Below are 14,975 nucleotides of genomic sequence, written 5' to 3' on the forward strand. Positions count from 1 at the left end.
ATATATATATATATATGAACATATTGTAGCCTACCAGTCCTGGCAGTTGCATTCTTTTCCACTTTTTAAGCTTCTTTCCCTTTATTTTCACCTGGTAATCCTGCCAGAACAACACTTACTGCCCTAGAGTAACAACGCTCAGTTGCTGCATTGTATTTATGGAGGGAGAAGCTTCTCACCCCAGGTTGCTCTCCTAATTTGGACTACTAAGTCCTCCTCCTCTCCTCATATCCCTTACTTAGGGAGGCATTCCTGCAGAATTCAAAAGAAAACTGGAAAAACTGATAATTGTTTAATATAAAAGTCCAATGCACAGGAAGTTACAAGAATGCTGGAATTCCAACAACATAAACCAGTATTTTTTCTGTACTTGCAGAAAATGTACTTAGTCTGAGAACAGAATATGTACTTAGCCTGAGAAAAGAAAACAAATGCAGCCATCACATCTTTGTAAGTTACAATATATCAGACTTTTTCTTGGGTTTAGAAATCATTGAAGTATAACAAATAAGACTGATTAGAACATATTTAACATGGGAATACACTATTTTATTGGGTTTCCTATACTGCCTATGTTTCTGTAGCCATTTCCTTTAACCAGCATGCACCCCCATTATATATTATTGTGTTCATAAGGCAGTCTGAACCACTGCCCTGACCCATCCAATTATGTGGGTACATTACACCTTGGTGTATTCATCACTATTTAAAAGGATTTATTTAGTGGGGAGAGCGTGAAAAAAGCCTAGAGTGCCACTTGCCAGCTGGTTAAAGTTCTACATCATATTCACATGCAGTTTTTGATAATTGGGGGTACCCCAGTTGAGTGGTTTAATTTGTATTTATATTTGTAATGTGTTTATTTTTGTAATATGAATTTTAAAACAATTGTGTTTTGCCATTTAATAATCTAATTTCTGATCTTGAGTGGCAATTTTTTAATCTTTACCTGCAAAATTTTGTTTTCAGTTTAGCAATTCAGGCAATTCTCAGGAATGCCAGCAATAAAGGGTGCTGGCATCAGCTAGGAGTTGAGCATTGTTCTATGGTACAGCTGTAATTCCCTCCTAGATTTGGACTAATTGGATATGTTATAGGGACTTTAATCCAGTTCTTATTACACATGGCAATAGTTACCAATTACCCCATACACTGTACCTTTTATAGCAATGCAAGAGTTTATAATACATGGTGTATAGCAATATGAAACATTATATTAGGGATGTTCCGATACTAGTATCGGTACCGATACAAGGTTACCTGTACTAGTGAAAAATGCCCTGATTCTTAAGGCCAATACTGGCCCTTTACATTTTTAACCAGACGCAGCCTGAGTTTCTGCCTTTTGTGGGAACCTCAGGCAGCCTGTTGGGGACCTGGCAGTAGCTGTCCTTGGCAGTGTCTGTCTAGTTCTACATCTCCTCTTCCTCCTTCCCAGCACAGGCACAACCATGGACGCCCCCACACCGCACGTGCTGTCCCGAATCCGGCACCCGCCCATTTAACTCTCCACCCACCATTTCATGCCAGCACCCGCCCAAACAGCATAGCCACTGCCCGCAGATCCCTGGAAAGATCCATATGCTGCCCTGGTGGCATCTGTATTCAGCCCTGGTGAGAAACTGCCCTGAAATCATCAATCTGTATTGTTTTAGAAAAAAATGTCACGTCCCTTTAAGAAAAAGAATTGGTATTGGAAAGTTCTTGGTCTTGAAAAAGGTGGTATCGGGACATCCCTACATTATATACAAAGTAGGGTATACAGAGTTCAAACTCCAAATGGGCTCTGGTAAAAACTGCCTTGCATAGAATTACAGATTTCCAGATAAAGCCAGCTCCGACTGACTCTACCTAAACTCAGACTCCAGACTCCGCTCTTTCACCGTGGAATGTAGACATGCCCACTAGTCTTCTAAGAAGAGTTTCGGAAGGAAAGATCATATGATCGGGTCAAACCTTTGCAAGAGTAAAAAAAAAATTTTAAAAAAATGCTATGGATGCTGAAAATAGTACTTTTACCTTTAGGCTATGGTGTACAATCCTTGCAGTCACAAATTGTCCAACCTCTCTGACATGCTAATGAGCTGGTTAGTGGAGTGTCTGGCCAGTTTATTGCACTCCAAATGTTTTCCTGGAGATGATGTGGGGTTTTTTTATTGGGCTGTAATACATTTTATAGTTGCCACTCCTCTGGAAACTATTCAACCTTTCCAATTCACCATCACTCTTCAATTGCAAGTAATATTTTTATGTGTGCATAACACTTTTACATTTTTCTGCAAATATATTCTACCACCATTGTCACATGACACAACGTATGTATATATTCTAACTAGGCTGACACTCAGCATATCAATGTTTACTTCTTGTTAAGAGTTGCTCATAATGCATGTCTTTACATTATAGTGTATGCCATAAGCTCCTGAAGAAGCGGTGGGAAAAATATCTAGAATTATCATGGTTATATACACTAATGATATCCCATAAAAATTACTTGGTTAACCATTTATTGTATACCATTTGAGGAGGTGCAGTTTCAGGATAGGCAAACAATATCACAGGTTTTGTAAATAAGAAAGAGAAATGTGTAATATATATATATATATAATGTGTATTTTTAATTATTTTTTTATTTTTTTTGTAACAAACATGTACACAATGCTTTTTATGTATAAGCTGAAGTGGTCATGGTAGTGCCTGAAAAGTCAGTTCTCTGTTCTTTCTTTGCCAAGGAACCAATGAATTAAAAGCCTCAGGGATAACATTCCGCAGTACATGAATCTTACACCACCAACAGACTTAGGCTGGGCACACACCTTACAACCACCGCAAGACTTGGTCTTGCGATGGTTGTAAGGTACTTTAAAAAAAAACAAACGTACAATCTGCCTATCTTGCATAGGCAGATCGTACTTGAGATGATCGCAAGCCACGCCCCGAGGGGGCGGGCTTCCGATGACCGCAATGCCGAACGATGACCGCAATGCCGTCCGGCTTTTATCTTACGAACATGCTACACACCCGCCGAACATCGTACGATGCTCGGCGGGTTTGCAAACATGTTCATAAGTTTAAAGTCATGCGACCTTACAGTAGTAGAGGTCGCGCGGCTTCCACACACCTTACGATAATCGTACGATCGCGGGTTTTCCCACGATTATCGTAAGGTGTGTGGGGACCTTTAGAAATGGCCCTTGACCTGGTGGTTCCGTACCACCAATAAAATACACTTATTTCCATGTAGTCATTTGGAAATAGACCTGGTGAAGGCCAAACTGATCAGTGAGATGAGCATAGATATTCTCCTATGCTGCCATCTGCCTTCATTTTTAACCTATATTTCAACAGAGGTTAAAATAATGCAGCAAAACCCATTAGCAAACTTCCAAAAAGGTGTTGCTCATATATGCCCTCTTAACTTTCCTAATCCATGCCATTCAATAGAGGTAAACTGGAGAATGAACTTTGTTCAAGAGGGTATAATATTGTACATGACACTTATGACTTTCCAATAAAAGGTTTATCAGAAGGAAGAACTAGTATATTTTACCAGTCCCTCTATTAAAACTTTGTGTTTTATAGATACATTTACTTGGCCAACAAATAAAGTCCCATCTGTTTTGAGAACATGTGGCCGAGAATGCAGCAAAGATTTTTTTTAGTTCAGAGTACAGTTTTAAGATATTCACACCAAATGCAGGAGTACAGTACACAATAAATCAGAACACCGATAGACCAGGTGCCATATATGTACGATATATAGCACATATACTGTATTATTACTTTCTTCTAGAGCAGGGCAAGTTTAATTATATGGAAAATCACTGTGAAGAGCCTAAAGTAGAACTGAAGCCAAGACTTTTTTATTTTTGGATAGAGTAAGGAAGGGTTATAACACCGGTCTTAATTTTTTTTTACCATATGTGTCCCATTGGGGAGGTTTCCCTCACTTCCTGTCTGATAGCTACAACAAAAGAGGAAATCCCTCCAAAAAGGAAGGGAAAGCCTTGGTGCTCAGCTGGGTCACCAGAACTAGTGTACCCGTTGAAAGATTTCCCCATCTTTTTCTGTTTTGACGACAACCCAACATTTGGGATTCTCTTTTACTTTCAGTGAGAACATTTACCATGACAAACAACAAGGGTGAATATTCCCAATGAGAAAAATAAGGCTGCCGTCATTGCGGACCTTCTCCTGAAAATTGTAGTCACCGGTCCCCCCCCAGCCCCCCCAATGTCAAGTGCCCAACACCAAAAGACTGGTTAGTCATTTTGGTGTCAACTGGTGCGGGCTGCATCCCCCTTGTGACTCCAATGCTATGAGTATGCTGAAGTCAGATCTGCCATAATCAGTAGCTCTGAATGTATCGAAGCCATTGGATCACAAATGGTGTCCTAGATTTTTTTTTTGTGCTGAAGGAAAAAAAAAGGTGGGAGATTATGCCCCTGAAGAAGAGATGCAATGTACAAGAGGTGGAGCTTTGGGATGCAGCAGCAGAAGAATTACAATCACCTATACCAGGGCTCAAAATTTCAAGTCCTAAGCTACTAGCCAGACCTTAAAAGTTACTCGCCACCAGTTGCCCCACCTAAACTCTACCCTGCCCCGGCCTTATCTGCGCCAGGTCAGCGGTGTGACACAGAGTACAAAGATCAGTAACAACGCACATTACAGAATTCAGTGGTGCAATGCAGAATACAGAGGCCAGCTGTGTGACTCACAGTGCACCGGTCAGCAATGTGACTCACAGTGCACCGGTCAGCAATGTGACGCGCAGTGAAGAGATCAGCAATGTGACGCGCAGTGCAGAGGTCAGCAATGTGACGCGCAGTGAAGAGATCAGCAATGTGACGCGCAGTGCAGAGGTCAGCAATGTGACCCGCAGTGAAGAAGTCAGCAATGTGACCCGCAGTGCGACGCACAGTGCAGAGGTCAGGGTGTGACGCACAGTGCAGAGGTCAGGGTGTGACGCACAGTGCAGAGGTCAGGGTGTGACGCACAGTGCAGAGGTCAGGGTGTGACGCACAGTGCAGAGGTCAGGGTGTGACGCACAGTGCAGAGGTCAGGGTGTGACGCACAGTGCAGAGGTCAGGGTGTGACGCACAGTGCGGAGGTCAGCGGTCAGTATGTAACGCAGTGCAGAGGTCACAAAGAAAGTACAGGGACTTACAGTTCCTTTGACCTCTTCTTCTTCTGGTGATGGTGGGGGGGGGGGGTGCAGCGAGGTTTCCTACACGTCCAGCTGGCTCCAGGTGCTTTCTCTCCCGCGCAGCAGAAGCCGGCCAACTGCAGTTCGGCAGTCTTCCTCTCCCACCAATGGCAGCTGAGGTGGGCGGAGGAGACTGCTGTGGCCTCCAAGGAGCCCAGTGGAGGCAGGCACAGATGACGACAGTCCAGCTCCATGTTCCCTTCTCCCAGCCGTCTTAAAGTCAGAGCAATCTTAAAGAGGCCCCCCTCCCAGTCCACATCTTTCGGACGTTATTAATCTGAGTTGCCCCACTCAGTTTGCCCGTCGCTTGCGGTCATATTGAGTGGGGCACTAAGCTTAATAACGTGCTGGATTAGTCTGACCCAGGGGCAGACTTGGCCTGGAGGCAGGGTGGCAATTGCCCCCCAAGCCTCTCTGATACCTTTGCAAACACCCCCAACTGCCGCTGTAAGCATTTAATCTCGCCCCTCTTGGTCGCTCTGCTGCTGCAACGGCCAAGAGGGGAGAGATGAAGTGCTTGGGGCGGCGTTTGCAAAGGTATCAGAGAGGCCCGGGGGGCAATTGCCACCCTGCCCCCGAGCCTAGTCCACCCCTGGGTCAGACTAATCCAGCACGTTATTAATATGAGTGCCCCACTCAATATGGCCGCAAGCGACGGGCATACTGAGTGGGGCAACTCAGATTAATAATGGCCAAAAGATGTGGACTGGGAGGGGGGGCTCTTTAATACTGCTCTGATCACAATGCTGAGCGATCCCTCTCTCTCCTCCCGACCGCTGCAGCTTCAGCTCCACAAAGCGGGCACTCAGAGAGGCGGCTCTGATCACACCTGTTATCGCTCCCTCTCTCTCCTCCTGGCCGCTGCAGCGTCAGAGCGGCTCGAAAGAGAGAGAGAGGGAGCCATAACAGGTGTGATCAGAGCCGCCTCTCTTAGTGCCCGCTTCGTGAAGCTGCAGCGGCCAGGAGGAGAGAGAGTGCAGAGAGCTAGTGCCGGCTCTGAATGGGACACCACCATAGTTCGCTTCAGTTTTCTCTTCTCCTTCTCGCCCGCCCTGTAGCTGCAGCAGCCGAGAAAGAGAACAGAAGCGAGCGATCGGCGGTAGTGTCCCATCCCTGGTCCCGCCGGAGGCGCACCCCCTCGCTGTCATTCCACTCGCCCCCACCGCAATTTTCACTCACCAATTGCGAGGGGGCGACTGGAAATTTTGAGGCCTGACCTATATGGTGGTTTTGCAGGAACTGGTAACAAACATACATTTAGGCAGCCTGGTTCACACCCGAGCAGTTTTGCGTGCAAAAACACACATTTCCATTCAAGTCACTAGCAACCATTTACACCTTAGCGTTGCGTGTAGAAAACCGCCTGTCGCGTGAAAACATGCAGGAGCCATTTTGAGGAAGATCCTGCATGGTTTTGGTTCCATAGACTTGAATTGAAATTGCACGCATACATGTGAATGCGTGTTTCCTACTAGCAATAACCACACAGTTTACACAACATGGAGTCAAACAGCACACTGGGACCAAGATGGAGGACTCAGCACTGAACCACATGTCTGAGGACCTCTTCAGACTGATCCAGGCGACTATGATCAGAGGCATGCAAACTACTAGAGCAAGGGCAGTCACTGGAGTGTCTGGTGGACCATTGGTGCACAAATATGGAGCATAGTTGTGACTACGGTTACCAAGGCACACCGGGTTGAGTGATCCATACTCAACAATGCAACACTGTCTTTTAAGAAATGCTCTCCTCAAAAACAGGAGACGGTAATAGGAACTTAGTTCATGGCCGTTTCTGCTTCTCATTGGACACCTGTACATCTCTATGCAGAGAGAAATGCATGGTAACACGCATTTTTAAAAGCAAAAACGCGAGCAAAAAAACATAAATCATGCAAAAACTGCAAATGCCTAGGCGTGAACCTAGCCTTAGTAGTTATTGTGGCGGTTTCACACATTGTTACAGTCACATTTTGTTTGTATCACTGTTGTGCATTGCAATCACATTTTTTTTATTTTTATATTACTGTGGAGCACATAGAGATTGTACATTTTTAGTTACCGAGTGCGACATATCTTCTAAAATAACAAACAAAAAAATGTGGTAAATACCCGGAGTTCTGTATGACCCTAAACAGTGAACTTCCTTCCTCAATATAGATAGCTACCATAAATAGCTACACAGATCAAATATGCTACAATATAACTGGTGTGCTAGTTTATTACAGGTCTGTAGAAGGAATGTTTCAGGAAGGCAAAACAACAAGACTTCCTAAAAGAGCCTTAATCCAAGTATACCTCCCAACTGTCCCTCATTTGGAACCAGTCGTCCCACTTTTTTGTCTGATGCATGAAAAGGTTCTGTTTTACCATCAAAACTGTTATTGTACACTAAAACCTTTATCTTAGCTCTTAACTATCTTAAAGATTGAAATTTCATAAAGCCAGTCCGGTATTAACAAAAAGTAATAGTGAAAAAACAATTTGGGGTTTAACAAATCATTATTTGCATACAAATTCCTAAAGGTCCACATACCTGGGGGTGTGGTAGCAGTTTGTCCATTTCCTAAATACATTGTGCTGGAAGGTGTCCCTCCGTCTCATCTCAGAAAGTTGGGAGGTATGCACAAGGTTAAATACAAGGAACATTCTGATTCTTCCTCAGAATTTGCAGAGCTTATGATCTGTAGATTGAGCCCCTGAATAGGAACAGATCTCTCTCTAAAGAAAGAGGTCAAAACACATTTCTGCCTCTTTGCAAAGCAGATTTGACCAGCTTCTTGCATACAAACATATGGGATTAAAATTCCCGGTACTAAAGAATCTTAATGGCTGTATCATGTGCAGTGAGCCATCTACCAATGGAAATTATGGTTTCAGTGTTATGGTTTTAAAATCAGGAGTATAACACATTACTAAAAAATGGAACTGTGGGCAAAAGTGTTCTTAACCCTTGCACTGGGCTACCCCAGCACTGCAAAGGTTAAGTGCTCATTTTTGTCTAGGTGCTTTAACAACAACAACAACAACAACAACAACAACAACAAAAACAAAAAAATCCTGATCCTCGGAACAGGCTTGCTCTTACACAGGTCCCTGGTGCCTCACTTACCCTCCTCAAGTCATCACATCCTATAGACAGTGCATAAGACTTGAGGATGCCGAGGGACATACTATCACTGCAGCAGAAAATGAGACCGGCTTCAGGGGCAGGAGTAGCAGCCAGCCTGCTCTGTGGTTCGGGTGAGTATAACTTTTTTTTTTAGCTCCTAGACAAAAACACTCACTTAACCCTTGCAGTGCGGGGATAGCCCCACTGCAAGGGCTAAGAACACTTTTGCCCAGAGTGCTGCTTTAAAAATGGAACACCAAACTCCAAACTGTTCCCCTTTAGTGAATAACCCTGATCGTTCTTACTATGGGGAGTTTTTTTTTTCTTCTTTCTCCTTAAAGCAACGGCATAGTCATAGATCCTTTACAAATGTTCATTGTGTGTCGCTTGCTTCCACTGTCTGAAGGCGGTGAAGCACAATAAAAATGCAGGAGATGTTAAAAAAGAATAGAAAAAAAGCCGAGGTAACCCTGTCAAAGTCACATGACCAGCTCTTCCCCAATCACAGAGCTCTCTCACATTTAACAAATGGATCATAAACTGCAGGTCGCAGTGTGGACCTACATTACACAGCATAACGGAGAGCGCATAGCAATACCTGCTCTCCTTTATAAAATCAGCCCCTTAGATAATGATAGTTTGTTACAGAAGTTGAAATATAATGTTACACAAAGCAACAATTGAGCCTCATGGCCGCAGGAATGTCACGTACTGCCAACCCCTGCATTGATGGGCAGATGACATCTGTCACACAACAGCGAGGTTAGCTAGTGGTTCTATTATAGTGCTGGAACAAGAAGCCCCTTTATATTAATATCATTGGTGGAAATAGAAGCAGTCCTTCAACTATTTTGTACTGTGAAAGAGCATGTGACAGCACTGGACCAAATCAGAACCATGTGCTAGAAGACATTTACCTGTCCTTGGGTAAGTATTTTAGAGTGCTGGGACCGCCTGCATTTTCCACCAATCACTGACACATGCATGACACGGAGGCTGATTTACTAAAGGATTTTAGAAGGTTCACGCAATAAATTGTGTGAATATTCACTTCATTTATCCAATCATGTGCAAATAATAGGTAAAAAGGGATTTTTACATGTTTGGATAATTGAAGTGAATGAGCACACAATTTATTGTATGTTCCTTCTCCCTTCTACAAGATGAGGGACGATTGGGTCCACTTACAGGGAGATTCTCCAACAAAATGCAATACCAAGTGCCTTGGCGCGGCAGTGTGGCTTCTACATATTTTTGGCCAAAAGTTTGTGCAACTAAAACCTCTGATTTTAACGCATACTGTTGACAGGGCTACTTGTTTGGTTGCAGGCTGGCTGGCAGGTTGGGGCTGGGGAACTTTTGTGTTTTTGTATTGTTGTAAGCCTTCCCATTGTGCTCCCTGCTATAAAGGCTGGTTATGGATTCATGCATGTACCACTTTTTTCTAAGAGGGTTTGACCAGCCCACCCGAGACCCTGCAGAGCCCACCATAGAGAGTCTATGGTGGGCTCTGCAGGGTCACCCTCAGGTGGGCTATTTGGGTGATCAGGTGGGCGTAACTAGAAATCACATGGCCCCATGGGAAATGTTGCTATGGGGCCCTGTGATTTCTAGTTACGCCTCTGGGTGAGACTACAAATTACATTGAGGGTTGCAAGACTATGACAGCGACAGACATGACTTCCAGAGGCAGATCCCTTATGGGATTAGTAGTTTCACCACAGCTGGAGGGCCAGAGTTGGCCTAATCCTGCACCCTAGGGGGCCAGAAATGGTCTGATTATCAAAAGCAATGCTCAAAATCAGGAGCATCACTTGCAATAATTAGGCTGGTTATCTATTTTAAAAGATTTTCACACAAGATTCACACTAATTGACAACGGATTAAACCCTGGGTGAAAATATTTGTAGTCCGACACCTCCATCCACATTACTGAATGTCCTCAGTACAGTTATGGCCAGGAGGAAGAGTCTGCAGGAGCCAGAGCATTGCACCCATGATCATGCTTGAAATGCTTTACTGGCTCCAATGCATAAAAATAGCAAATGCAAATTTTTTTTATTTTATTAATATGGGTGCATTTTTTTTTCTTTTTAAAAGGTGGATGTTACCTTTAACAACCCAGATAGCAAGGATAACTTGCTACAAACTTGTGGCAGGGTGAAATTGTAATTTTGTTAACTTGCTGCACACATTCCTGACAAGTTGTAGCCTTGCAGAACACTTGCAGCACCAGTTCTAGTTGACACTTTTTGAATTTGTTGCAAATTTGCTTGGCAAGTCTACAGCAGGAGTCCTGCAGGTCTTAGCAAGAGCTCCGCAAGCTCGCTGGTCTGGAGACTTGCAATGCAGACTTGCTGTAATTGTGCAACAAAATTGTGAAGCTTGGCAAGTCTGCAATAGTTTTAGCAAGTCATTTTCAAACTCGCAGCTCAATTGCTTGCTATCTGGGAAATACAGGGGATATCTAAATCCAGCTGGAGATTTGTATTATACAAACCACTACAATCTTTTTCTCTTGCTTAATTGTAAAAGGTTTAATACACACAATAAAAATTTGGGCAATTCCATGAGGAGATCATCTAAGAATGTAGGATAACGCTGCTCTGGACTCAACAATACCACTACCTGCCACTGCAGAGCATTTCTTAAATTTTCTCAATCACCTTCTGTAGACATTGCAAATCGGGTTGTAAATAATAATATCAATAAAAACAATACAATAACAATAATAATGCAATTTATATAATAAATATTTCATACATCCTTTGTTTACAAACAAATCACATTAAGTGCATTTTCACATTCACATCACTGCATTCCGTAAACACGCAGCAAACTTGCTTTACCAGGCATTCATGGAACACGTAAACACAATAATTCTTCCCTCGTGTGAACGCATGCACCAGATTTTGCTTCATACACTACTTTTCAGGTGTTGGTTGCATGTGCAGTCCAATGCTAAGCCTGATGAAGGGACCCTGCTGTCCCGAAAAGCACTTGTTTTTTTGACAAGGAACAGCAAATAAATGAACATTTTGCTATCCTAAAAAGGATTTGGTGTGCTGGTGACATTTCTATATATCGGTTGCATGTACAGCACCCATTGAAATCAATGGGGACGCGTAGGAAACAAATGCACAGTCACACGAGTCAGCGCAAAGAGTGTTCCCCGCTACATGTGAACAGGGACTTATTGAGACCCCAATCAGGGAGAGCTCTACACAATTCAGAAAAGTGTGCAGGTAACTTAAGACATCGATGTTGATGCCATTAAAATAAAAGACCTGGAACAGTTTTAGAAGTCTATGCACAGCCCTCTCATTACTTACCAGTATATGCCCAGCTTTGTCCTGCAAATAAAAAAAAAAGAGAATGGTTATCACAAAGCATGTGTAGCACCACATCAGGTAGACGATAGAAGAGGAGTAAAGATTCTTGCTGCAAGCAGTAATAACTACTTTGTACTTATGTGCAGCATTACCAGGTATAGTTATCGCTGGAGATGTACTTGTAGTAAATATAGACTACAAAAACTCATAAGGGTATACAATATTTGTACTAAGCATTTAGTAGAAAGCAGTACCTCCAGGCAGATTTCATTCAATGTGTCATTGAAGGACAGGTTAAATATGATGAAATTTGGCATGTAAATATAAAACGTCTTACCATCAGAGGCTGCCTGTGCAGCAGGAAGGGTGAGCAGGCAGAGGAGCAGTCTGTACATCTGTGAGGGTTTTAGTAACAGGAATGGTACCGTTGATTCACCTCTGTTCCCCAACCTTCTCCTCTCATACACTGCCCCTGCACAATGAGCTCTCAGTTACATACAAGTGTCTCCTCTGCCAGGCTCAGCCCAAACCCATTCCTTCACCAATAACTGAGGCAGCTCAATCTGTAACCTGGCTCACACTCTGACCCCTCCTCTCTCTACCTGCTCTTCATCCCAAAGAATGATCACACCTGAGAGAAGCTATGCAGGTCAATAAAGAACCTGAGACAGGTTTCTGTTTAACTTCACTGCTGAATGCCTTATGTCATTGGAGGATTGCCACAGCCAAGACAAAGCAAATTGCTCTACATATATAAACTGTACCAACACAATTGAACAGTGTATATAACATACATATAGAAGTCATATGACGAATGCATCTACCTTTGTATGTGCTTACCTTGTGATTGTTCCATAAGTGCAAAAGTTCAGCAGGATTGAACCTTAGATGTGTGTGACGGCAACGCCTGTACCCCAACTGGATACACGCATCAGAGCTAGCTCCCTGTGTGCTGGAACTAACTAGCAGTGTTGGTTATAAGAGAAACATTACCCTAAACATCAGACAGAACCAATGTTAGGGTAAAACAGTGACTTACAGAATCTCTGCCCGCACTCAACACTCTTTCTCACCCAGTCACTAGTTGGGACACAGTGTAGGGGAACAAACGTGAACACTTTATTGAGCAGCAGCACACATTTCATAGCTCACAGATCCCACCTCCCCTAGGTAAGATGACATTTTTTAAATAAAATATACTGTTCTGTGACCATGTCAGTAGGCTCATCAGGGAGGAAGATATAGTTTTCTCTGCAGGGAGCCTATTGTGTGGAGGAAGTAGTCCAGACTTTGTGGTGCCAGCAGGACATGGCACAGAAAATGTCCGCCCGAGAGCTCCATAAGATTGGGAAAAAATCCCAATGGCCCACGATCCAGAGGTGTGGGACAAGATACAGTACTAGTCCCACTGGAAATTTAAAACCTTAATTCAGGACAGGGTCCACAGTCGTTGTGGAGGAGGCTGGCCTTCGGTCTCCTCCAAGTGCCCAGGACACGGTGGCTTCCATGACAATGTGTAACTAAAGCTGGCAGATTTTTTGCACGAACCTTCATACGACAAATCTCATCAGACCATCTGATAATGCCATCAGGGACTCAACAAATGCTCCAAATTGTATTTGATTTTTAATATTTGATTTTGGAATGAATGGAGTTTTCAGAATAAAAACCATATGTACTGTTAGAATTTCATTTGTGCGAGGAAAAGTTTCCATCCTGCTCCTTCCATGTTTTTCATCACTATGGTCAAAAACAACCATTAATTTGATCCCATTAGCTATTAGAAAATCGAATGAATGTTCCAAAAACTATTTTTTTTAAGGACATTCTACCAGCTTTAGTCAGTGAACAATCACAGGTCCTATATATGTATTGCCATCTGTACACTTGTTGCATGAGAATGATTAGACACTAAACCTGGCCATACACTGTAATATGCTGTTCGTTCAACCTGGGGACTGAGCGAAGAAAATATAACAGATTCCTTTATCAATGCTTGCGATCAATTAATCTCCCACTGTTTGCACTGTATTCTGATGGCGGCTGCTGTCAACATACCAGTGAAAATGATATAGACTCACATAAATAAAGAACTAAATAAAATACCACATGCCATATTTATAAAGCAGTAAATGTGACATTCGCCAAACACTCCCTGCAGTTTAAAACAATTTAAAACACAGGCACTAGGAAGATACACCTGCAGTGAATGTTTGATGAATGTCACATTCACTGCTTTATAAGCATACCGATATCATCACAAATAATTCTTAACATTTCGCTTTCTTTAACAAATGAACACAACACATTTCACAATTTTACATTCATCCAGAATTGACTTGCGTTGCAGCTCTCTGCATTCGGTCATGTGACATCTCAGAGCTCAGACATCTCAGAGCTGAAAAGTCAATGCTGGAAGATTTTCCTCTGCCAGGTACTGTGGTTACAGACCTGATAGGGGCAGATAGCTGTATAATGTCCAGCAGCTGTCACTGACTGCATAGATCCCATCTGTCCCTCTTTCTTCCCCATGTGTTCCTCTTTTTTGTCTGATATATAGACCTCTTTTTAATTTAACTTGCCAAAGTGTTTTACTGCACTAAATATTGATTCCATCCTCTAAATCAGGGGTAGCCAAATGGCCCTCCAGCTGTGGTAAATCTACACATCCCATCATGCACCTGCCTCTTGGGATTTGTAGTTTTTCCTTAGCTGGAGGCCCGAAGTTTGGCTCCCCCTGCTCTAAATTATTGCATTGGTAATTTTGAAAAACTCATTTAAAGGAAAAGTGGTGATGAAAAAAGCGCTTGTAGGTTTAACAAATCTGTTTTTGTACTAATTCTTCATGATTCATATAAAGTTGGGCAAGGCAGTGTCTCTTCCCTATATCTTGTGTGCTAAAAGGTGTCCCTCTTTCCCATCTCAGAAATTGAGGAGGTATGCTAACTGCTGGTCCTGATCTGATCTATGTAGATAAGTGTCTACACTAAGGGCCACCAACCCAACATATCAGTTCTCCCATGGTGTGTATGTTTTCTTATACTGATCACCTTTTCAGCTGTCAAAAGTCTGAGTCTGCATCAGTCGGAGCTTACACAGAGCTAATGACCTTAGCCCTGTGCCAGTGTTCAGGGCTGGCAATTGAATACTCTGGTACCATGCACTGCATAGTGGAAAGAAGGTGTCACGTACCATAGGGAAATCTGAAGTGTTGAGGGCGGCCTCTCTCACAACTCTGGTCCTGGGGCACCTGGATTGGGTACAGGAGCACCAGGGCACAGAGGGGCAGGGATGCCAGTTGAAGATAGATCGGTAGAGC

General features: G+C 43.1%; 1 protein-coding gene across 1 annotated transcript in view; it reads right to left on the reverse strand.

The window, feature by feature from the left end:
* CA12 (carbonic anhydrase 12) overlaps positions 1 to 12,096 on the reverse strand; it is a 22,865-nt gene extending 10,769 nt beyond the window's left edge. Inside the window, exons 1-2 of the mRNA XM_018552777.1 lie at positions 11,994 to 12,096; positions 11,657 to 11,677 (exon numbers count right to left, since the gene is read on the reverse strand). Of these exons, the coding sequence (XP_018408279.1) occupies positions 11,657 to 11,677; positions 11,994 to 12,051 (79 nt within the window). The 5' untranslated portion in view covers positions 12,052 to 12,096. The remainder of the gene's footprint in view (positions 1 to 11,656; positions 11,678 to 11,993) is intronic.
* Between the last annotated feature and the right edge of the window lie 2,879 nt (positions 12,097 to 14,975).

The sequence above is a fragment of the Nanorana parkeri genome, unplaced genomic scaffold (genome assembly GCF_000935625.1).
Source record: "Nanorana parkeri isolate BGI_ZX_2015 unplaced genomic scaffold, ASM93562v1 scaffold97, whole genome shotgun sequence".
NCBI lineage: Eukaryota > Metazoa > Chordata > Amphibia > Anura > Dicroglossidae > Nanorana > Nanorana parkeri.